Source organism: Fusarium mangiferae (genome assembly GCF_900044065.1).
Source record: "Fusarium mangiferae strain MRC7560 genome assembly, contig: FMAN_scaffold014, whole genome shotgun sequence".
Taxonomy (NCBI): Eukaryota; Fungi; Ascomycota; class Sordariomycetes; order Hypocreales; family Nectriaceae; genus Fusarium; species Fusarium mangiferae.
In genome coordinates this window covers 1443039-1463910 of record NW_024573934.1, presented here as the reverse complement: position 1 = coordinate 1463910, position 20872 = coordinate 1443039, and the positions used below count along the sequence as shown (strand labels likewise).

General features: G+C 48.4%; 9 protein-coding genes and 2 non-coding genes across 11 annotated transcripts; 4 read left to right on the top strand and 7 right to left on the bottom strand.

Moving 5' to 3' along the window:
• Positions 1-262: 262 nt before the first annotated feature.
• On the bottom strand, positions 263-334 carry tRNA. Its single transcript has one exon. It is a non-coding gene; the product is annotated as a tRNA-Arg (tRNA).
• A 342-nt stretch (positions 335-676) lies between these two features.
• Positions 677-1396, bottom strand: FMAN_14681 (putative hydrolase (HAD superfamily); the record flags this gene model as incomplete). The annotated part of the gene is made up of 1 exon (XM_041823031.1): positions 677-1396. The coding sequence occupies one exon, from the start codon at positions 1394-1396 to the stop codon at positions 677-679; it is 720 nt and encodes a 239-aa protein (XP_041688653.1).
• A 388-nt stretch (positions 1397-1784) lies between these two features.
• FMAN_14682 (uncharacterized protein) lies at positions 1785-2809 on the bottom strand (the record flags this gene model as incomplete). The annotated part of the gene is made up of 2 exons (XM_041823030.1): positions 1785-2641; positions 2695-2809. The coding sequence occupies 2 exons, from the start codon at positions 2807-2809 to the stop codon at positions 1785-1787; spliced, it is 972 nt and encodes a 323-aa protein (XP_041688652.1).
• Positions 2810-3091: 282 nt separating this feature from the next.
• Positions 3092-3768, bottom strand: FMAN_14683 (uncharacterized protein; the record flags this gene model as incomplete). Its single annotated transcript, XM_041823029.1, has 3 exons — positions 3092-3288; positions 3345-3650; positions 3705-3768. The coding sequence occupies 3 exons, from the start codon at positions 3766-3768 to the stop codon at positions 3092-3094; spliced, it is 567 nt and encodes a 188-aa protein (XP_041688651.1).
• Positions 3769-6279: 2511 nt separating this feature from the next.
• On the top strand, positions 6280-7639 carry FMAN_14684 (uncharacterized protein; the record flags this gene model as incomplete). Its single annotated transcript, XM_041823028.1, has 2 exons — positions 6280-6430; positions 6480-7639. 2 exons carry the CDS (start codon positions 6280-6282, stop codon positions 7637-7639), a joined length of 1311 nt encoding a protein of 436 aa, XP_041688650.1.
• Positions 7640-7931: 292 nt separating this feature from the next.
• FMAN_14685 (uncharacterized protein) lies at positions 7932-9434 on the bottom strand (the record flags this gene model as incomplete). The annotated part of the gene is made up of 1 exon (XM_041823027.1): positions 7932-9434. One exon carries the CDS (start codon positions 9432-9434, stop codon positions 7932-7934), a length of 1503 nt encoding a protein of 500 aa, XP_041688649.1.
• Positions 9435-9986: 552 nt separating this feature from the next.
• tRNA lies at positions 9987-10070 on the top strand. Its single transcript is given in 2 exon segments — positions 9987-10023; positions 10035-10070. It is a non-coding gene; the product is annotated as a tRNA-Tyr (tRNA).
• Positions 10071-10308: 238 nt separating this feature from the next.
• FMAN_14686 (uncharacterized protein) lies at positions 10309-13506 on the top strand (the record flags this gene model as incomplete). The annotated part of the gene is made up of 3 exons (XM_041823026.1): positions 10309-11066; positions 11171-11595; positions 11654-13506. 3 exons carry the CDS (start codon positions 10309-10311, stop codon positions 13504-13506), a joined length of 3036 nt encoding a protein of 1011 aa, XP_041688648.1.
• A 196-nt stretch (positions 13507-13702) lies between these two features.
• FMAN_14687 (uncharacterized protein) lies at positions 13703-14547 on the bottom strand (the record flags this gene model as incomplete). The annotated part of the gene is made up of 2 exons (XM_041823025.1): positions 13703-14153; positions 14228-14547. 2 exons carry the CDS (start codon positions 14545-14547, stop codon positions 13703-13705), a joined length of 771 nt encoding a protein of 256 aa, XP_041688647.1.
• A 1425-nt stretch (positions 14548-15972) lies between these two features.
• On the bottom strand, positions 15973-17612 carry FMAN_14688 (putative lactonohydrolase; the record flags this gene model as incomplete). Its single annotated transcript, XM_041823024.1, has 8 exons — positions 15973-16181; positions 16260-16339; positions 16390-16486; positions 16551-16760; positions 16814-16921; positions 16974-17167; positions 17225-17379; positions 17427-17612. 8 exons carry the CDS (start codon positions 17610-17612, stop codon positions 15973-15975), a joined length of 1239 nt encoding a protein of 412 aa, XP_041688646.1.
• A 990-nt stretch (positions 17613-18602) lies between these two features.
• On the top strand, positions 18603-20385 carry FMAN_14689 (uncharacterized protein; the record flags this gene model as incomplete). The annotated part of the gene is made up of 3 exons (XM_041823023.1): positions 18603-19933; positions 20005-20156; positions 20228-20385. 3 exons carry the CDS (start codon positions 18603-18605, stop codon positions 20383-20385), a joined length of 1641 nt encoding a protein of 546 aa, XP_041688645.1.
• Between the last annotated feature and the right edge of the window lie 487 nt (positions 20386-20872).

Sequence of the window (20872 nt, the reverse complement as noted above, 5' to 3'; positions counted from 1 at the left end):
ATAAGCTATTCTGTGCCTAGTGTGAATCAATTGAGTGTTCAATTGATAGTGCCATCGTGCAGTCCAACATGAGTCTGTCATATAAGCCAGCAGATCAGCTTCTGATTTTATATCATATACGATGATAGCTCATAAGAGGACCAACCATAGGTAGCCCCGCAATCCAGAGACTCTCATAAACGATGCCGCAGAGCAACGTGAATCCGCCAAAAAGTCAAACAGTTTGCGAACCTCATCCTGACGAACCAACCATCAAAAGGTTCGATACACCAGGGACTCGAACCCTGAGCCTTAGTCTTAGGAGGACTACGCGCTACCATTGCGCCAGCGCACCGGAGCTATTTTTAGAGGTAATTGGGTCGTATTTGTGAATATGTTGATGTTTTGATTGGAGTTTTAGGTTTGTGCCACCACGTCAAACTCGAACCTCAAATTGGAGTTTGCAAGCGAAGAGTTGCTTATAAATAGTCAGTTTTAGCCATTCTGGACTCTTGGGTCAATTCTATTTATCTAATGCTGATACTGAATGTCATGCGTCTGCCGTCGAACTCCACTGTGGACCGAGGAAGATGTGGCGTGGAGCCTGCAGCCAAAGCATTGATCGAACCGAGAAAGCCAATACTTGAAATGAATTGAAACAGTTGGCATTTGCCAGTTTGACAGCGCCAGTATTTCATCAAGATTGCATTCTCTCAATTGTGGCAGGCAGCTCTTCCATCCCTTCCAGAAAAGCACCAAACTCTCCCTTCACCTTGTCCATATCCTCATCAACATCGTCCGTCCAACGATGAATGTAAATGGTCTTGATTCCGACATTTTGAGCTCCTCTCAGATCATATGCGTGAGCCGCAACCAACACAACTTCTTCAGGCTTGAGCTTGACGAGTCGCAACGCCTTGTTGTACGCCTCAGGATCTGGCTTGTACGTCCCCAATAGCTGGCTGGAGAAGAGCATGTTGAAACTGAGCCCAGCAAAGCGAGTTAGGTCAAGCTGCAGGCGTGTTGTGCCGTTGGCGTGAACAAAGACTTCCAGACCAAGATCTTCTCGGATCGACTGAATTGCCTTTCTAACTTCTGGCCAAGCTGGCTGAGAATGCCAGGCAGTAATCAATTGTTCTTTGATTGGCGCTTTGAAGTGCTGCTTATACTCTGGTGAGTCTTCCAGTACGTTTTCAAGCACGCGGATGAGCGTGTCGTCTATATCCTCGGGCTCAAGCTTTTGGGCAAGGCGCTCGCTGTTGGCGATGAAGTAACGTCGCCGCCATTCAAGAGCGAATTTGGAGGCTTCGGCTTTGGGGATGGCGGGGGGTAGAGCCTGCACGACACTACTGTGCCAATCAAGGCATGTCCCCATGAAGTCAAAGAAGACTGCTTTTATCTTTGTTGGCTGCGACATGGTGCTGAAGCTTTTCTAATTATTGTAAGATCGCCAAGGCAAGTGGAGAGAATTTAGCATATAAATATTAGAAGTGCTGCGCATGTTTGTTGAAGATGCTTGCTTATGATATGACGTGATTAGAAATCAGTAAACGACCTGTTTATTTCGCTCACGGTGGTACGCCCTTAAAGTGATTGGTTACATCATAAATTGTGGTCTGTCAGTCAGCTCAAGAGTGACACGATAGGATCATGGATTTGGAACAGCATCAAAATTGTCAGTAAATCGAGACCTCATTGGACTGGAGTCACGGGTCTATCAAATAACATAATTTCGATATAAATGAACTGTGCATCCACTTATTTATTAGGAACAGTTCAGCTAGACCACCCTGTTAGAAATAAACTCATCCACTTGCAAGAACTGGAGGCAGAGACAGCTGGTGGTTCTTGATGATAACATCCCATAGTGCCGATAACTCCCCACTTGGAAGTTTGTCGTCCTCCTTGATCCTTCGAATATCATGAAAGAAATTATCTCCCTCGGCTCTCAAAGTCCTCGGTATCGTCTCCATGTCGGGGAAGTTGAAAAAGGCCACAATGGATACCTTGACCTCATTCCCACTGATATCAACATCGTGAAAAGTCGGGATGAACTCATTGGCCCAACGGTAGAGCGTTGAGCCACCCATCATGATTGTGCCTTTATGTCCAGGAAAGCGCACGGTTCCGTCGAGGTCATAGACCCGAAGTCCTGGCCCGTTTGTGATGAGGGCAGACAGCAGATTGCCATCTGGATGAAGGCCAATGCCACCTGGAGCACCAGCATGAGGCGTATACTTGATAGCACGATAGCGAACCGTGCATCGTTGCATCAAGTCAGGGTCAATACCAACAGCCATGCTAGTCGTTACCAAAGCACTGTCGAGCGCAGACTTCAGACAATGTGCCGAGGTTCGAGTTCTCGAATCATGTAACGCTTGAAGGCCCGTAAGACCATCTTTAAGATCACCATCAAATTTGGCAATGTCTGCCTCAGAGTCCAAGAAAGGATGGCCAATGCCCTGACTGGCAAACCAGCAGGACTTGCGCCATACCACTTTCTTATCAGTGCCCTCGTAGGAGAGGGAGGGATCAAGATCGCTCAGGTAAGAGCCGAGGTCTTGCATTGCTTCTTCAATGCGTTGTTCTTCTTGGCTTCCCCAGGGGACTACATATTCTTTGCCCGCCTTGAAGGCAGTCTGGATGGCATGGCTTTCTTTTGCTAGTTGGACGTCAGCTTTCTGAATCGCAGTAGGAAAGTGATGCACCACCTACACATTGCTCCCACTTGAGAAGTAATTGGTTGATCGAGGCTGGCGAGATGGCTAGAGCCGGGTGTCACGGAATCGAACATAGACATGGTGGTATTGGATGTGATTGAGGGAAGCATGTATGTCCATTAATGTCCAGCAGATAATTGTTTATTTAATTAAGCTGGGCCCTGCTCACCATAATCTAGCATCACCCCGCCAAATTTCACTACCGTCTCCGTCACGGTCCTAATGCGTGTCTCACTGCATTCGTCTATCCACTCCATACACTTTCGGCACAACGCCACACCGCGACGATCGTGGAACTATACTGAACTGCCGGGTTCCCCGAGTCACAGATGTCATTTTGCAGCTACATTCATGTCTTCCCTGTGCACCGCGAACCCCGCCTTCGGCATTTCTTACTGTGCAGCCTCGGCGATCTCTTTAAGTACCACGTCAATGCTATCCATCGTCAATGACCGTATGTGTACATCCCTACTTTTGAAGAGCTCTGCCAGTCTTGGGCAGTATGTTTCTAAGCCCTCTGCTAATTGTGCTCTGGATAATGCCTGCCCATTGTCTGGTAATCCGTATTGAAGTAGCCAAACTTGTTTGTCTGGAGGGTCATTGTTAGCTTTAGATAGTCTGAGATTGTGTCTCTCTTGAGCTCACCACTTCTGAGACTCATCTCCCATTCCCATCGATGAATGTCATCTGGGTTCGTAAACCTATCCCAGTCGCCTGGGGCGGCAAGAATGATGATTTGAGACACGGATAAGAATGTATTGGAAATGCTCTTGGTCACTTCTCCAGCTTCGGTGCTTCTCGTCATCTGGTGTTGGTCAAGCCATATGCGGCGGCTCTTCTTCTCGATCATCTCAGCAACCAAACGCGCCATGACTCGACCTCTCTCGTATAATTCTGGTGATAGCCATCTGTAGAAAATGATGTAGTCATATGTGTATGCTGTTTCTACGCCTATTTTGGTCGTGTCAGTCGGGGGTCTGAATCGCAGTCGGCAAGTAAACTCACTTAAACAGTTCTTGGACAAGGGGAAATGAGCCTCCACGGCAACAGCCGGCTTAACACTCAACATTGTCGTCTTATGTTATCCCTGACCTCAAAATAGGTAGCTTTTAGTGCGTGTATCAACAATCATTAAGGCAAATTCGATCCCACGGAGATTAAGGCACAAAACAGACGTTTAATATTCTTCTTTGTCTTAAGCTCTCACCTTTCAATGTCTCTTTTCTTATACCGCTGCACTACAGTAACGTATACAGTGCATATGCCGGAACCAAAAAAAGACTTCATAACCGGCATATGCACTTACTTGAGCAACCTCAAGTCACAGATCATTGCTTGTTCTGTGACATCATTCCAATCCCTCTTTGGCTCATCCAATCCCGTAGTAAATGTGGAAAGTAAGGGATGACTATGTCTCAGCTGCACACGATCTTTTACCGCTTATAGGTTGTTGTCTTACACTGTACGCCAGCCACTTTCAGGTGGACGGGACAACCCGTGCATTAGGGTATGCAGAACGGCATACAATTGGTAACGCGTAGTGACTGAGTTCGCTTTTTAAAAGGCGGGCCACGACAGCTGAGGGATCTGCAAACTGTATCTGAGCGGTTTGCGGTGTAGGGGCCTGGGAGGAGGAGATGGACCGTCGATCGATCTCGGAACTTAAGGTGTCGTGGGGCAGTGTAAACCGACGATTTGCAACTTGGGGGAACCAGGACCCAGAATCAACAGCATCTTATCACTGCAATTCTGAACTCCGCATGTTCTTGATAGTTCGAAAGATATTTTGTTCTGTCAATTCAGTCTATCTGGGAAAGCAGGATCACTGAGGAATAGAGGTATTTGTAGATGATTTCGCGAGGCATACTGTAGGGTAACGCCTTATTTTTCGCCATGATCTTCGCAGACAGCCGATGATCTCACAGAGTGAGGTGATGATGTGACTGTCACGAATACCGTGGTGCCAATTAAATCTCTTTCTTACAAATAAATGTGGGAGAAACTGGCTGGGAAGAAAGTTTCTGTGATACTCGCGGATCTGACCTAACGGAAGCCCCATCCGAAGGAGGAGGTTACGCAGGAACTTTTGACGGAAGCTTTCGCTGGGATAGTTGCAATGGTCATCTCGGAAGAACTGTCTTTCCGGCCAAATATTCCCGAGTCATTTAACTTGGGCCGTGCAGAATTGTCCAAGTCATGCAAATTTCGCCGTGCAGTCAATCACTCCATTGCCAGGTCGGCTACTGAACCAAGTTCTTACCATGACCCACGAGAGCGCAAATCTCGGTATTATTTTTCGTATTCCCAAACATACAAGAGTGCGCTGGGCTACGAATTTTCTCCCAGTCATGGGCGGCCTTTTCGCAACCTTGGCTTTCAACCGTGCAATGCAGCTTCGGTCGTTGAAGATTTACACTTCACCAGTCATTCTGACTGCTTGAATGATCAAACAACTAAAATAAGGTTGCGATTGACAAGGGCTCAATGTAACAGATTACAGTCTGTCTTCCGAGACGTCATCAATCTCAATGTTGAGGCCCAAGTAGGCGGTGTCTGGTCCAGCAATTAGCTCATCGTCGCGAGTTTATAGACTCAAATGCTGGACTTTTGGCATTCCTCATTAACCAGTGTCGGTGACTGCCAGAACCTTCAGACAGGGGAATCGAGCCAGGGTCAACAAAGACCTGCCAAGGAAACAATAAGAACGGCTGGTCTGGTAAGACACCAGTGCTCGATCTGGTCCATGGTATTTATCCCACTCACTAACCCGCGAGTCAAACCCATCACGGAAAGTGGGCGCATGGTCAATTACCGCATTCGGCCTCCAATCATCAGCTGAAGTCAAGTTCCCATGTCTTGAACAGGGCTTAGGTAATGTTGACGCAGAGACTTACGCGTCAAATGAAGCGATTATTGATCAGAAAATTCATCAATTTCAGGGCTACGCTCCTTTAGAGTTTGCTAGCTCCACGGGATGACGAAGGTGGTCGGGTCAAAATGCGCGCCCACATCTCGGGCCCGGAACCGAAATCGATCGGTGCATCACATCAGACCTGAAGTGATTGAGTTCGGCAGATGGACGTAGATATACCTGATCAACAGGTTCAGTAGCTTCTAAACTATAATATTCGTATCAAGATAGTCTCTATCTATTCGAGACAATGCATCATCGATGTCCAATTCACTAGACTAACAGCATAACTCTCAAACACTCCCGTCTTTGCCGTTACTTGTTTTCCTCTCCCAGCTAAAACGTTAGGCCCATCGCTGTAGATTTCAGAAGAGCGCCACTGCTTGTCTCCCTTGCTGGGCCTACGCGCCTGACCACGACGACCTGACACGATGTCGCATGCTTTCCCCTCTTTAACCTCCGTGCGTCGTCCAGGGCTAGACTGATTAGGCATCGTCGAATAGTGTTTTTCTTTCATGCCTCTAGGAATGACGCATCGATGTGACGATGCTTCCTTTCGAGCATTATCTTAAAACTGCTGGACCGCCGATATGTCGATCAATTGCTTGGCCAGAACTATCGTGACCGACTTCGTTTATTGTCCTCATTGATATCGTCAATTAGTCCATCATGATTACAACACGGCATACTGTTGGCTTAGCTTTCTTAGCTGCTCTTGGCTATGCTACCGATGTCAACAACACCGATCTTGAGCCATTGCGGTTCACCAAGAATGGTACTTTTCAGATCGCCATCTTCTCCGATATGCATTTTGGACAATGTGAGTTCTTCAATCGACGGCAAGAATTGCAATTGACCCTCGGTTATAGATGAATCATCAACAGGTCCCGAACAGGATCGCAATTCTGTTGAAGTGATCCGCAAAGTCCTCGACTACGACAGGCCTGATCTGGTCGTTCTTAACGGCGATCTCATCAATGGAGACTCAACATTTGCTCACAACAGCACGCATTACGTTGACATGATTGTTGAGCCAATCGTCAACCGCAGCTTGACCTGGGCATCTACATATGGCAACCATGACCATAACTATAACATTGCTGGCGACGATATTCTAGAGCGCGAACAGCTATTCCCTGGAGCGCGCACGCAGAAAATGGTTAACAAGAAGTTGTCGGGCACAACAAATTACTATCTGCCTGTTTACCCTTCGGACTGCACCAATACCAGCGATTGCAGCCCGAATCTCATCCTATGGTTCTTCGATAGTCGTGGCGGTAACTATTATCAGGGATCGTATCAGCCAAACTGGGTTGACCAGAGTGTTGTTGATTGGTTCAATGAAACAAGTATCAATTTGAACGACAAGTACAACAAAACCCTCCCATCACTAGCATTCGTTCACGTTCCAGTCAACGCCACAGTTGCACTCCAAACAGAGCTTGGAATCCGGAAGAACTACCAACCGGGCATCAACGAGGATCCTCCGGTGTTTCAGCAAGGAGCAGGGTGGTGTGAGAATGCAGACCCCAACGAGACTTGTGATTACGGAGGCCAGGACGTGCCCTTCATGGAGGCTTTGGTTACTGTTCCTGGAGTCATCGGGCTTTTTTCTGGTCATGATCACGGGAACACGTGGTGCTATCGCTGGGATAAGAAACTCGAAGGAATGACGGTCGAAGGCAACGGTATCCATCTGTGCTATGGACAGCATTCTGGGTATGGCGGTTACGGCGATTGGATCCGCGGTGCACGAGAGATCGTTGTCACAGAGGATATGTTGGAGAAGGGGGACGTAGAGTCCTACATTCGTCTCGAATCTGGCGATGTTGTTGGGCGGGTGACGTTGAATTCGACCTACAACGACGACTACTATCCTGCTACGCCGAACACCATGACCTATATGTCAGAGGCGTTAAGTGGCAGTAGCAGCGATGAGGAAAGTGCTGCGAGGTGCGTTCTGTCTGGGTCTGAACTCATGACAGCGATTGGGGGGTCATTGGTTGCGATTGCTTGGTTGTGCTTTTAATCTTTTAATCTTGAAGGCGTTGTTTAGATGAGTCACGACGATATGGATACCCATGTTCTTTTATATACCATAAAATCATTTCTATGAATATGACATATATCCCAAGTTCACATGCTTTGTCGTTTACTCGTAATCCCTTAAACCTTACTTCATATCAGCATCTGATTTCTGTGTACCCAGAATCATCTTCATAGCTACGGCACTAGGCCTCAGCGGTCGGATCACATGTACAACTACCATCAGGCTCTTTTGTCCGCTCAGTATTTCATCTTGGAGTAGCTTCTTTTATGCATCACTTTCGATGCTCCTCATCAGAACTTTCGCTCTCGATTGACTGCCGCAACATCTCCACATCCTCTTCATCAATAGACTGCCCTCTTGGGACTGACTCCTCATGATGCGTCTCGTGACTATGCAGTCTCATGTTTACAAACATAAACCAGAGACCCAAATCATACATGATTCGTAAGATGCCACCCACCAAGAACGCAATCCAGAACTTCCCAGATTCAGCAAGTCCTCCAGTCAGCGAAGGACCAGTGGCCATGGCCAGGGTTCGGAGCGTCGAAGTGATTCCCATGACAGCAGTGCGCTCTTCAGGCTTGACAACGGCCGCGATGAAGGCTGCTCTGGGTGCTTGATCCATGTTGTTGAGACCCATGCGAATGAAGAGGAGTATGACTGTGAGAACCAGACCACTGGGTAGAGGGAAGAACAGAACTGAAATTGAAGACGGCAGATGAGTGAAAACCATGGTGTTGATAAGACCTAGGTGACGAGATAGAGGTCCTGCAAAGACTGTTGAGACGGTTGCCAACACTTGGGCTGATGAGAAGATGTTTCCGAGGGTAGTCTTGGAAGGTGAAAACTTGTGATCGAGGAAGTAAGTCGTGAGAGATTCCGAAACCATTCCATCGGCCAGAGAATCGATGGTCAGGAGAAACCATAACCGGTACATGACAGACCTGGTACCAGACGAAACGCTTGAAAAGCGACTCACTGGCTCAGGAGGATTTGATGTCATGGACTGTCTTCTCCTACGAGCGTCTTCCTCCTCCTCCATGGATTCGCGTAGAAGCCCTTCAGCTAGTTCGTCGGAAGCTTCCGAAGCGTCATCGTGATGAGCTTCTGTCTTATTACTCATGACAAACGCAAACAAGACATTCAGCGCACCCATCAGGATGTATACCCAGAAAGTCGCATGGTATGCCCTCACAAGATTCCACCCCTCTCGCTTTGTCATGTTTTCGACAAATCTTCCTGCCAGCGCCGCACCGCCTGCAGCACCAAGACTCGAACTGGTGATGTACCAAGCCAAGACATCAGCTCTCGTTTTCGGGGTCGTGATGTGAGACAGCATAGACTCTTCGATGGCTCGGAACGGACCAAAGTCACTTCCGCTCGCGCTGACCACACCAACGACAGCAGCGAACAGGAGAATCCAGAAATTCTCAAAGACCGAGAATATCGCGCCCGAGACAGCCATCAAAAAGCCACCCGCCACCAATACCCTCCGCCGACCAAGCCCATCGGCCATGAGCGTTACGACCAAACCGAGCACAACGTCACCCAACAGCGTCAAACTCATGAACAAACCAATCCTGAAATCAGAAAACCCCAGTTCAGAGAAGAACTGCGCTATCGTAAGCGTGACAGCCTTGAATGCAAACATGCGACATGTCCGTGAGAGAATAAGCAGCCAGGCATCTCTACCAGCAGAATACACAGCAGAGATTCCCGACTCGTGGTACAACCAGCCAGCCTTTTGACCTAGCGATGATCGTTGCGTTGCCATTGCGAGGGCTATTGAAGTTGAGAAAGATAATATGAATGATCGCGTGCTCGAATCGATATGATATGGATTGTTGCGGGGTGTCGCCGATCGGAGTTATCGGCACCGTGATCGGCGGTGTTTTTCACCGAGTTACTAGTTCTGGCATCATTGTGACCTCGCTTACATTTTCGCATTGGGGAATGAGTCAGTGTCAAGAGGGAGGAAGAGGATTTCCGGGTGATGAGTCGGAAGTAGTATTCGGAAATGGAGCGGAGATCGAATGGTAACGAGGAACGTTGCAGTGCTGTTGACGTGAAACCCTTGTTAGCGACAAGGTTACTTCGGTGAGGCTCTATTCAGAAGGTCAATTGCGCATGGATCAATGACACTAGCAAAGAGATGACTACCTAGTAAGAGTCGCAGTATTGTATAGCAATGCCGTGAGGGGTTCAACAGACTGAACGAAATGAACGGCACTTGATCCGAATGCTCAGTTCGACTTGGTGCATTTTCATGTCGGGGGAAGATTGTGGATTGATTTTGCAAACTCACCGTCAAGAATCCAGACCTTCTCCCCGAATAGCTCAGCTGGAAGAGCGTTCGGCTGTAACTGATATTGCCACCGAAAGGTCACTTGTTCGATCCAGGTTTCGGGGATTCAATTTTTTGCATTTTCTTGCTCTTCATCCTCAAGCAACAGCGTTTATATTTTTTTTTAATCCCTGTCACTCATGCTATCTACTCAGTTCAGCTCTAAAGCTGACCTTTGGGGAACCCAAACGGTGTAATTGCTGGGAGCTGGAACAGCTAAAGTTTAGCGCACCTCGCCACTGAATTGTTAACCCCGCGATGCCTAATTGCTCTTTACGAATTTCCATCACCCATCATCTCAACAATGACTTCATCCTTAGAATTACCTACTTGGTACCATCGCGTTTCTCAGGCAGTTAACAAGAGAAATGGCATTATACTCTGGGACTTTGATGAAGATATCTCAGACCTTGATGAGACCAGCCCAGACGAAACTATAATGTACAATGGACCTCATGCAGCAGAATACCATCACTTGAGAGAGAAGCGGGAGGAACGCAAAAGAGAGCTTTTCCAGCGCAAAGAGACTATCCAAAAGCGTAAAGAAGATGCAAGAGAGGAAGAGGAAAATAAGGTTGAAGAAGCGCGGGCTGCATACGAATCCTTGGAGATTTCCGTGTCCAGAAATCAATCAACTCAATTAGGTCCTATCGACAGCCAGTTCGATCTTTACTGTATGGACTACTTTGACTGTTTCTATGATCACAGTCCGCACGGCTACCAGAGGAGATATATCAGGTTCGAATACGAAAATAGAGACGAGGCGCACAGCGGTAATCTCACCGGCCGGTTCTGGCTTAATCCCAAGGTCGACTTTGAACTTGTCCCATTCAAAGCCCCGGAATGTTCAAGCCTTGAACATAATGAGATCTACACCACCGATGGCAGATTCTCTGTGATTCTGCAATTCATTGACAAAGATCACCTGATCCTCAGAGCGAGCCGAGATCTTGTCTTCTGGGGTAATCCACAGGATTCGCGAGGCCCTGAAATGTTTATATTCATGGGTGTTCGCAATGATTGGGGGAAGCAACTTCAGTCATTTGCAAGAATGTTGCACCCGTGAGTGAAGCCTTCATGGGTCAACCACAACGATGGGGGTGCGCCTGACGTATGTTGTGAGGCCGGCTAAAAGTTGCCGTGCTTCGCCTCACTCATCCTTTCAGTGCTCAACTTCTATCGCGTCGCAAAGGCCAAAAACACAATTTACAATCATTGGAAAATATGTCGACTCCAATTTCTTCTTCCAGCGCTCTTACACCTCCCACGAAATTTCTCTCGGTGCAAGATGGAACCCTCTGTGAATTTTGTCGCGATGACGAGCTGATCCAGCCAATCAGCACCAGAGCTCTTTCAGAACTCACCGAATCCTCGCGTTCCTGCGGACTTTGTGCAATGTGGCTTGGGGCCTTAGAGCATTCTCGTCAAAACCTGAGAATTCGAAGCCAAGATGCCGTACTGAGGCAGCATCCACTAGAGCAAGACGTCGATGATGTGACGCTTGTGTTTCTGAGTTCTCCAAAACGGCCACAAATTGTTTGGCCGGACATCGGACATGTTTGGGCGGCTCTCGATACGATCGATATCAATGGTTAGTTTGGGCTTGTATGGCCGATGTGAGATACACTGGAGCTGACTAGGGAGTATAGACGCGAAAGATATCAACATAAAGCCGTTGCCCAGATCAGATCAGGCTGAGACCACTTGGAAATCGGTCAGAAAATGGCTTGATAGATGTGAGAAATATCATACAGATTGCAAGCTTATGAAAACATCCACCTGGAAGCCAACTCGACTGCTATACGTCTGTAATACAACGGCTGCGCTTCAAGTCCGCCTTGTCGAGGGTCAGGATATATCCGACGATGTTGAGTACCTGACCCTGAGCCATTGCCCAGGTGCAGTAAACACTCTTCAGCTTACTCGCAGCAACATTGAAGCCTTCAAATCGTCAATTCCTGTTGATAAACTCTCCCGCGTCTTCACAGATGCATGTATCACCACCAAAAGGCTGAGTCATGAATATCTCTGGATTGGCGCACTCTGTGTAGTCCAAGACGACCCTGTAGATTGGCAAAATGAGGTCGGTGGTATGGCTTCCATCTATGGGAACTCGTGGCTCAACCTCTCGGCTGACGGAGATGCGGCTGGCCACGGGCTATTCTGCCCTTCCGACAAACGAGCCGCCCGCCCATGGTACCCAGTATACCTACATCGTGAATGGGGCGATGGGTTCCCCAGTAACTATTGCATATCCGAGTATCACAACTGGTGGGAACGCATCTCAGACTCAGAGTTGAATCGAGGAGCTTGGGCTCTCCAGGAGCGTGTTTTAGCGCCAAGGGTACTGCATCTGGGGCTTGAACAAGTTGCTTTCCAGTGTTGCTCGGACGCAGTGTGCGAACGACTGCCTTGCGGTGACCCGACGATGAGGCATGACACTGCCGTATTGACTTCACTGAAACGGTTTGTTCTCAACGCACGAAACGGAAATCTGTCTTATCTGACTCCTGAGGATGTTTTTCGGAACTGGAATCAAGTAGTTCGAGCCTACTCCCAGGGACAGCCCACAGTTGCGACTGATAAGCTTGTTGCGCTGTCGGGCCTTATTGATGTGCTCTACCCCGTCTTTCAACATATGGTGGAGTCTGTAGATCAAGTCGAAGATGGCCGTGAGAAATATGATACACAAGATCGGGTAGATTCATCCTGCCCTAGATCGCCAGGGCTCTTCCTCGCTGGTCTATGGCGACCATATGTTGAGAGGCAGTTGGTATGGCGAGCAATGTCACGCAAATATTTATTCGAATATGATGGAAACACTCCTTCGGCACCTGGGAAACGCTCCGACGATTACATTGCTCCAACATGGTCCTGGTGTTCGATCAAGGATGCCATAATCGAACCACAGGAAGTGAGGTCTGTGGATATTTACTTCACCAAAGTCATTGATACAAGTATTCTCCCTCTGAATGAAGCAATACCTTCTCGTGGTTTGAGATACTGCACCTCCACTGGATCATCTCTCCGTCTGCGGTGTTCTTACCTACCTATCGTCGAATCGGGGCCCGTGAGCGGCATGAAACTTGTGGACTTTGGAGCCGCGCCTAGTGAGGGAGGTCGTGGTGATGAATTGATCGAGATTCAAAGTAAAAACTACTGGGATGTGAAGTTTGATCAAGAGGCTTTAAACTGCAATTCGGCCATTGCGGTTCCCGTCTTTGCAAACATGGCGTACTTCAACAACCCCGTACATTGCCTGGTTCTGGACGAAAGACAGGGTGAGAATGGGAACCAGTGGTACATACGAGTTGGAGCTTTCGTCATCACTCATCCTGAGGATGTGCAGAGATTTTGGAAGGCTATAGATGACTTTGATGAACGTATGCCGGAAGGGTGTGAGAGACATGATGGGCTGTACAGATTTAAGGAATTAGAGAGGGGTAAGCCTACGTATGTGAAAATGGTTGAGGTCTTACAGCGAGTTGTTGAGATCAGGTAGTTTTGCTTGTGCTCATCTCTTGACATTAAAGCGAACGTCGAAGAGTTCTGAATGTTCAAGACAGGGTTAAGTACACCCAGAAGGTAACAGAACAAGAGATAATCTACTCAGGGAAAGGCTCTACAATAAAGTATTCAGCAAAGTCAATCATGTTCAATAGTAATAGATAGTAGTATGTCCAGATTCCTCCCCATCTTTACTCGTCCTTGTAAGGATCGAAGCCCTGAACACCATCACCAGCAGCCGCTTTGAGCGAATCGCCAAACTCATCATCCAGCTTAGGTCCAACACCACCACTCCAGTTCTGCAGCATCTTGTCTCGCAGACCAACATCAGGCCAGTTATCCCAGCCAACAAGAGGAGCCTTGAAGAAAGAACCAGTAGGGTTCTCGGGGTTGGCCCGATCATCGTCGTTGGCGAAACGGTAGCAGTGAGTTCCGGCACCGTCCTTGTGATAAACGAGAAGAGGGGTGCTTCCGTCACTGGGGAATTGGTTGCTTGCGCCGTCGTATTTGCCGTGGCAGGAGGGAGCTACACGGACGACATTGTCGCCTTGGGCGAAAACAACGATGTTCTCCCAGTCGTGGCGATGGCCTCCGAGAAAGCTGCCACCAACCGCTTGGTCTTTCTCATAGTAGGTCTCATACCTTGGAGGTCCAATGTCAGCATGTATACAGAAATGAAGAAGCCCTCGTGTTTGAGGTTGAGGAGAAAGACTTACATAATGGCACAGAAGCCATTGTTGCAGCGCTTGCGAGAATAGGTGTTGCTGTTATCAAGCTGGGGAGGATCACGACAGTCTCCCTGGGGAGTACCAGTGGCACCGTGACCAGGGTTCAAGTTACCATTAGGATCGATGGCGGCGGTCTGGTAGCAGCCGTCGCCGTCGAAGTCAAGAGCAGGCTGGAACTTGTTCTCAATATCAGAAGCGCCTCCAGGAAGGGCTGTGAGAACGTCTCGCTTGGAAACAGAAACGGGAGATGCCTGGACTGAGGCCAGGGCACTCAGAAGGGTGGCGGCGGTGATGAGCTTGTTCTGCATGGTGGCTGTTTGTTTGATGTTGTGATGGGAGATGAAGATGAGATGGAGTTGAAGTGAGGGTGGGTGGTAAGGTATTTATACCTGTTTGAAGCTCTTGGGGACAGGTTCTCGTCTTGCATAGATCAGTGTTTTACGACTCACTACCTTGATTGCGGCTCGTCCATGGGTGCTCAGCTCAAATGCACATCTTGGGCAAGCACGTTGCATCCTTGTTGATCATAATCTTGTCAGGATCTTACTCGTCATAAGCAACAACGTCGCCAGAAAGTTATGCACTTTTCGGGCATATCACTCAAGATCATCTGCCGGCAGTGCTAGCGGATACGATCTGTGTGCCGTGATAGGCCAGTCCAGGTGCATCCTTCCAGTCTATCCACGGTATACTCTGCTGGAAGGATTGTTTCAGCACTTCCTGCTTGAAACGGGTTGGAGAGTCCATTACATCATGGCCGATTCTCTGCTGCAGAGTCGGATTTTCTATGCTGAGGCGGGTTTAAGCCAAGACTGATCGACAGGCACGTGGGTCGATGGGACGTTTGTGAGGCTACGTTGGATTGGAGGCAGTTCTGCTACAGCGCGATTCTTTGCGAGAGCCAATGATTGACGATATTATTGTATAGCAAGTCTTGATAACACAAGAATAATGCGATCTCAATACTTTTTTTTTATAAAACTCATGTCAGTGGTGACTTGTTATTTACATGCTGATGAGGGTGGTCTGTCTTCTTTGTTGCGCATAGCTACCTACCTACCTGGTGTTAGTGGCCTGCTGTACGAACACTTTGGCCTTACAAACTGATCTGACGTCAGAAGTGAACTCCATAAGCGAAATAGGCAAGTCGTGTTCTGTTTCAGCTCCACTCCCTCGCTGATCAAAGGCATTGAATGTCACTCTGCAAGGGACCTTTTCATCCCGTTCCAATTTGGACTAAACACGAAGGATGCTGACATTCATGCATAAACATATACCGACGGCAATCAGATTTACTGTCCGACGTCACAATCAAGGCCACGATCATCGTAGGATTCTTTTGTCGTACCAGGCGGAGATGCCTCGGTCAGCAACCCCCTGATTGATCGGCATCAGCTGCACAGCCTTGTGAGGGATCGGCAGATACCTGGATGGATGCTCGGGGCCGAGTGCTGTGCCGCCCTGTTAGCCTGTGTCCTGATCACAATGTAACCCATGGCGATCGATCACTAAGCTTAAAGCTTGATGTTGACAGCATCCTAGCTTGTTCCGGTAATTCAGTTACTATTCCATGTCTATGCAACTCCTTCAACACGCAGAAACCTGTTATTTTGCGCATGCGATATTATGTTTGCAAGCTTCGGAAAACAGCCAACCACCAGTCATAGATCTAGAATTGACGCCTTGCTCTGAGGTCAAAACCCCGTACCGAGGTATCGGATTATGTCCATAGCTCAACTCAATGGTGCTCCAGAAGCAGTCAGAGTCGCATAGAACAGTTTTGTCCTCCCCATGATAACCATGCGTCCTTTGCCAGCGAACTGAAAGTTGGCTGCATTGACTCCTGTGTAAATCTTTCCAATAAGCTTTCCAGAGCGATTCCAGACATGCACGCCATCGCCGCAGCCCGCATACACGTTGCCTTTGGAATCACAATGAATTCCTGGTCATAAAGATCAGCATACTTGTCGTCTTTTAGAGCACGGCCTGCTAGCAGTAAGAAATGTCCAATTATGCTTACCATCCGGTAGACGAGCTGCTGTGAAAGCAAACGTCTTACGGCCGTCCCATGTACCATCTTCCTGTACATCGAATCGGTAGCTGTCATCACTATCAGAGGTCTGGCCCTTACTGCTAGAGTCAAGACTTACATAGAGGCGGGACGAGTGTAGTTATGCCCGAATAGTGCATTACTTATGCCAGTGTCTGTAACATAAGCGTGGAGTCCATCAGGCGAGAAAGTGAGTCCTGTGATTCGCTAACCGTCAGCAACCAACTCACATAAATGTTGTGGGAATTCCCGTTGCCTCACCATTTGGAGCGACGAAACCATCCGCAACAACAGTCAACGCTCCAGTATCTGGGTCGAGGCGATAGACTTGGTTTTGCAGTCCAGGCTCGGGGCGGAAGTACTGCCAGTAGCCATACATGGTATCTGTGAAGTAGATATCGCCGTTGCGCGGGTTGACGGAGACATCATTGAGGGAGTTGAACTGCCTGCCGAAGAAATTGTTCACAAGTGCTATAATGACCCAGTCAGTAGTTTTTGCGGCGCAAAGATTTGAGGGAGCTTACTTGTTGTATTATATGGCGCTTCGGGGTTCATCAAATACAAAGCCGATGGTATCTTCTCGCCTTGCCCTTCGCCTGCGAAGATGATCTGTCCCTTGTAGTTTGTTCCGCCTGCGATTTATGAGCATGCGGCAACTATCCAACATCTAAGAAATATACTTACCATTGGGGTTGATGACTTGCGGATCAGAATCCACGACCGTAATCTTGACTTGGCTCTCCGTGTGCGACCCATTCTTCAGAGCTTCAGCTTCGGCCAAAGAAATCTTTTGGATGACAGATGACTTTGCAAGTCCTGTTCCAGCATCCGGATCGCCTGCATTCTGCACAAAGAAAACTTCTTCAGTTGAAGGGTTCCTATGCAATTCCGTGTTAGTGATTAACGAGAAATGCCAGGCCGTTGGGTTTACGAACCATACAACAGCTTCATGGAAAATGGGATCTTTTTCCGAAGTGGCGAGAAGAGTCAAGGTTGGGTTGCTCCCAATTATATCGAGAAACTCCGCATCGTAAACATGAAATGGTCGTTCAGTCAGGGATTCATAGGTAACTCCCGGCCAGAGGAACCTCTGTCACCGTGTCAGCACAGGTCACAGGCATTCTTATGCTAACTCACAGTTGTAGCATTGGCTTCTTTCGGTGGAGGGACATGCTCCAAAACATTGAAGCTCTTCTGGTCGATTATCTGGGCCGTAGCTGGTAGCTTGGCAGGGTCGATGGCAGTAGGCTTTGCCTGAGCCTCACCGAAGAGGCCAAGGCTATAGGGAACCAATACACCAATAGCAAGTACTCCAATTGCCATAGTGGTAGTATTTAGGAACCAAGATTGCTGTGTTTTTCTCGTTTCTTGTTGTCCAGAGTCATCTCGACTCTTTATTGTCGATGTACCCCGCTTTGTCGACATTTCTGAATCCTTGTTCTGCCTCTTCAAAGGTTGTATTCGGAATCGCGCCCTTTGATCGGCATGAATGAGGGACACTGATGATGCAGGATAGCTAGGCTTTTCCGTGGGTACAGCCGACGTTGGTCTCAATAAGGTAATCTCCCAGTCGCGGTCGCACAGATGTGAAGCCAGCTCTGATGCGACGAGACTGCGGGGAAGATTGATGGGGTCCAACGAGAGACTGTGAACTCGGGAACGTCTCACAAATGATTTTCAACTATTGGACTTTGACAGAAATTGATACGAAATAAAGAGCGCGAAACAATATCATGAGTATTGAGGATAGATTCGAGGTTCGTTCGGTCCATACGGAAAAGCCCGCATTCCGACTACCGAACCGAACCAGCGGAAAAAGCAAGACCGGGGCATTTCCGACGAAGATGGACCCTACAAAGAGAAGCTAGCGATATTTCATGGCCTCTAACATCGTACCTGAGATAACATTGTGTTCTCTACAACATCCCGAAATATTGGTCTCTTCGCTATCGCCCATTGTTGTGCTCATTGATGTTCAGTGACATCCTCTATTTAGCATGTGTCCCAACTGAAGCAGTCTGGCTATATCTACAAGGTGAGGATATGGCAACGCGGTTGGACTCGTGGCTCATGATGGATGGAAAGCACGCTCAACGAAACGCCAGGATTCCATACTGCTACGGAACAGCAAATAGCACGATACTCTCCAGCGGGGTACTGAGGCACGTCGTGAGAATTTAGTCTCCTCTCAGCACTAATTCGACAACGTAAGCGACGATCATGGCGCAGCGAAAGGAACAGCAATTAGCGGGGTGATGATGTTGACTCCAACATCACATTGCTCATTTCTGCGCCTTCAAAGAAAACAGCATAATGCCCAAAGTATCTCCATGGAAGCAACGAAGCGACGGCCTCTGGAGCCGGCCGCTCATCGGCCCCGAGCGCATGTTCGATCAGTGGCTCGAGATCGACGGTTGGACTGAATGGATGGACGCTGTCATCTTCACAATTGCTCCGTCTTACGCGTCTCATCTGAACAGTAAAGCCCCCGTTGAGACTTGGTTCAGCAGAGCAGTATCGCGCGTTTGCCTTGAGAAGCCTTCCCTCCTCGCAGTCATTGAGCGTGGCCATGAAGAGTCGGCGGTCGCAAAGTCTCGGGACTTCGTCTACCGTCCTCTCACATCAGACAATGACTTATCTGAGAGAATTAAGCAGAGGACTACCGTTCTGCATACCGAAAAGCCAGCTCAAGAGGGCTTGAAGTTAATCACGGACGACTTCTACTCGACTCCAGAGAAACGCATCAGCCTTGAGCTTGGAGACCATTTGATACACATATCGCTTGTTTCTTCGTCCTCTGAGGCAGGTACTTTTGCTCTTGCAATCCGCTACAATCATGCATTGAACGATTTCTGGAGTGGCGCGGCTATTCTCAACAACCTTCTTAGCAAGCTTGCAGACGGCCTGAGTACCACCCAAGTGCTATCACTCTCATACAAAGATGCCTCCCACTCTTCTCTGCACCCGTGCTATCTGGACTTTCTTCGTGATCCTATTGGAGACGCTCCGTTAGATGCCGAGTCTCAAGCAAAGGCAGCGCAGCTTCTTGGCGCCAACCTCGGCAACATCACTCTCTGCCCTATCTCGCAAGAACCAGCCAAAGACCGACCTGACACCGAGTATTCGGTGAGAAGGAAGATTTTGTCGCAACAGATGACGCACAAAGTCTTCAAGATCTGCAAGGAGCACGGCTTTACTGTGACGGCACTATTGACGGCCTTGCAGGCGCTTGCACTCCTCAAAACCTTTCCTCCGGAAGATGTGTCCCGAACCACGGCGGCACCTATCTGTGTGAGCAACAGGCTGCGGCAGACATCTTTTGGTGGTAATCAGGATGGCTCAGCTTCCTCGAAAACTAGATTGAGCGAGATCTGTCAAGAAGCAGCCTATATCGGGCCCGTCATGGCAACTACTTTCCTTGTGTCTCCCTTTGACGTGAGTCCATATCTCAAGAGCCAGGATGCTCCTATCGGGGACGATAATTGGAGAAAGATTGTTTGGGAAGTTGCGCAAAATGTTGGTCCAGCAACTGATGAGGCGGTCAAGAGTAATCTGAGTGAACATGTGGATTGGACTCAGGGCCCAGCTGCCTTTGGTGGTGTTGCGCACGCCATGGAAGCGATGGAAGCCGGTCTGCTGCCTTCGTAAGCCTCCTTGGCATTATATCACCATAAAGCTCCTAGCTAATCATTTCTTCTTCTAACAATATCCATAGACCGCCTGGCATGTTTACTCCTCTGTCATCAGCAGGTCTTTTGGATGGACATCATCTCCCAGGGTCATACGGATCTCTAGATCCAAATGACAGGCCTGCACTGAATATTGACGACTTTTCGTTTTATTCACGGGTTAGCAACTTGTTTGGGCGTAAGTGCAATATTCTTGCTTTCCTCCACGTCGTTCTTGTTCTACAGCGAAACTAACTGATCCATACTCAGCTCAAACATGGGCTTGGACATTTGCAGGGAAGCTAAACATAATTCTGGTGATGCCTGACCCGCGAGTTCGCTCCGTTCCAGATATTGAGTGGTGGAATCTGTTTAACGAGATGGTTATCAAAGTAGCGGCAGAGGGTTCGTCTGATGTTAGTGCTTAGTAGATGAAGCTTACAATCCAAATCGCCTCGGCTATAGTCTTTCCATTGTGTAGGGCGCACTTTTGAAGTCCGATCACTAGCCGGTGAGAGAGAAGTATGTGTGTCTTGGCGTAGCGTTGGCGAAATCCAGTATGCATGATTGGCTCGCCAGTGGCATGAGAGCTTGACAGTCAGATTCATCGCAACACTGGACAGGCAGGAATAGATGGTGCTCTATTGGCATTGCGACTTACCACCGTACATAAAGGACAGGTCGCAATAGGACAAGAGAGTCTTCTGAAACAAAGCACGATGTATATCGAAGGACTTGGAAATCGATGCTTCGCTGTGGCGCCAACAACAAAAGGCGGGGAAGCTATCTCGACTCGGTCAGATTTCGCGCCCTTCAGTGTCTTCACGTAATACCCGCAAGCCGCTCCAAGCCGCATCGAACCTATAAAGGCGCGATTCCCTAAACTCAAACTACTTGCCACTATACACGAACTTT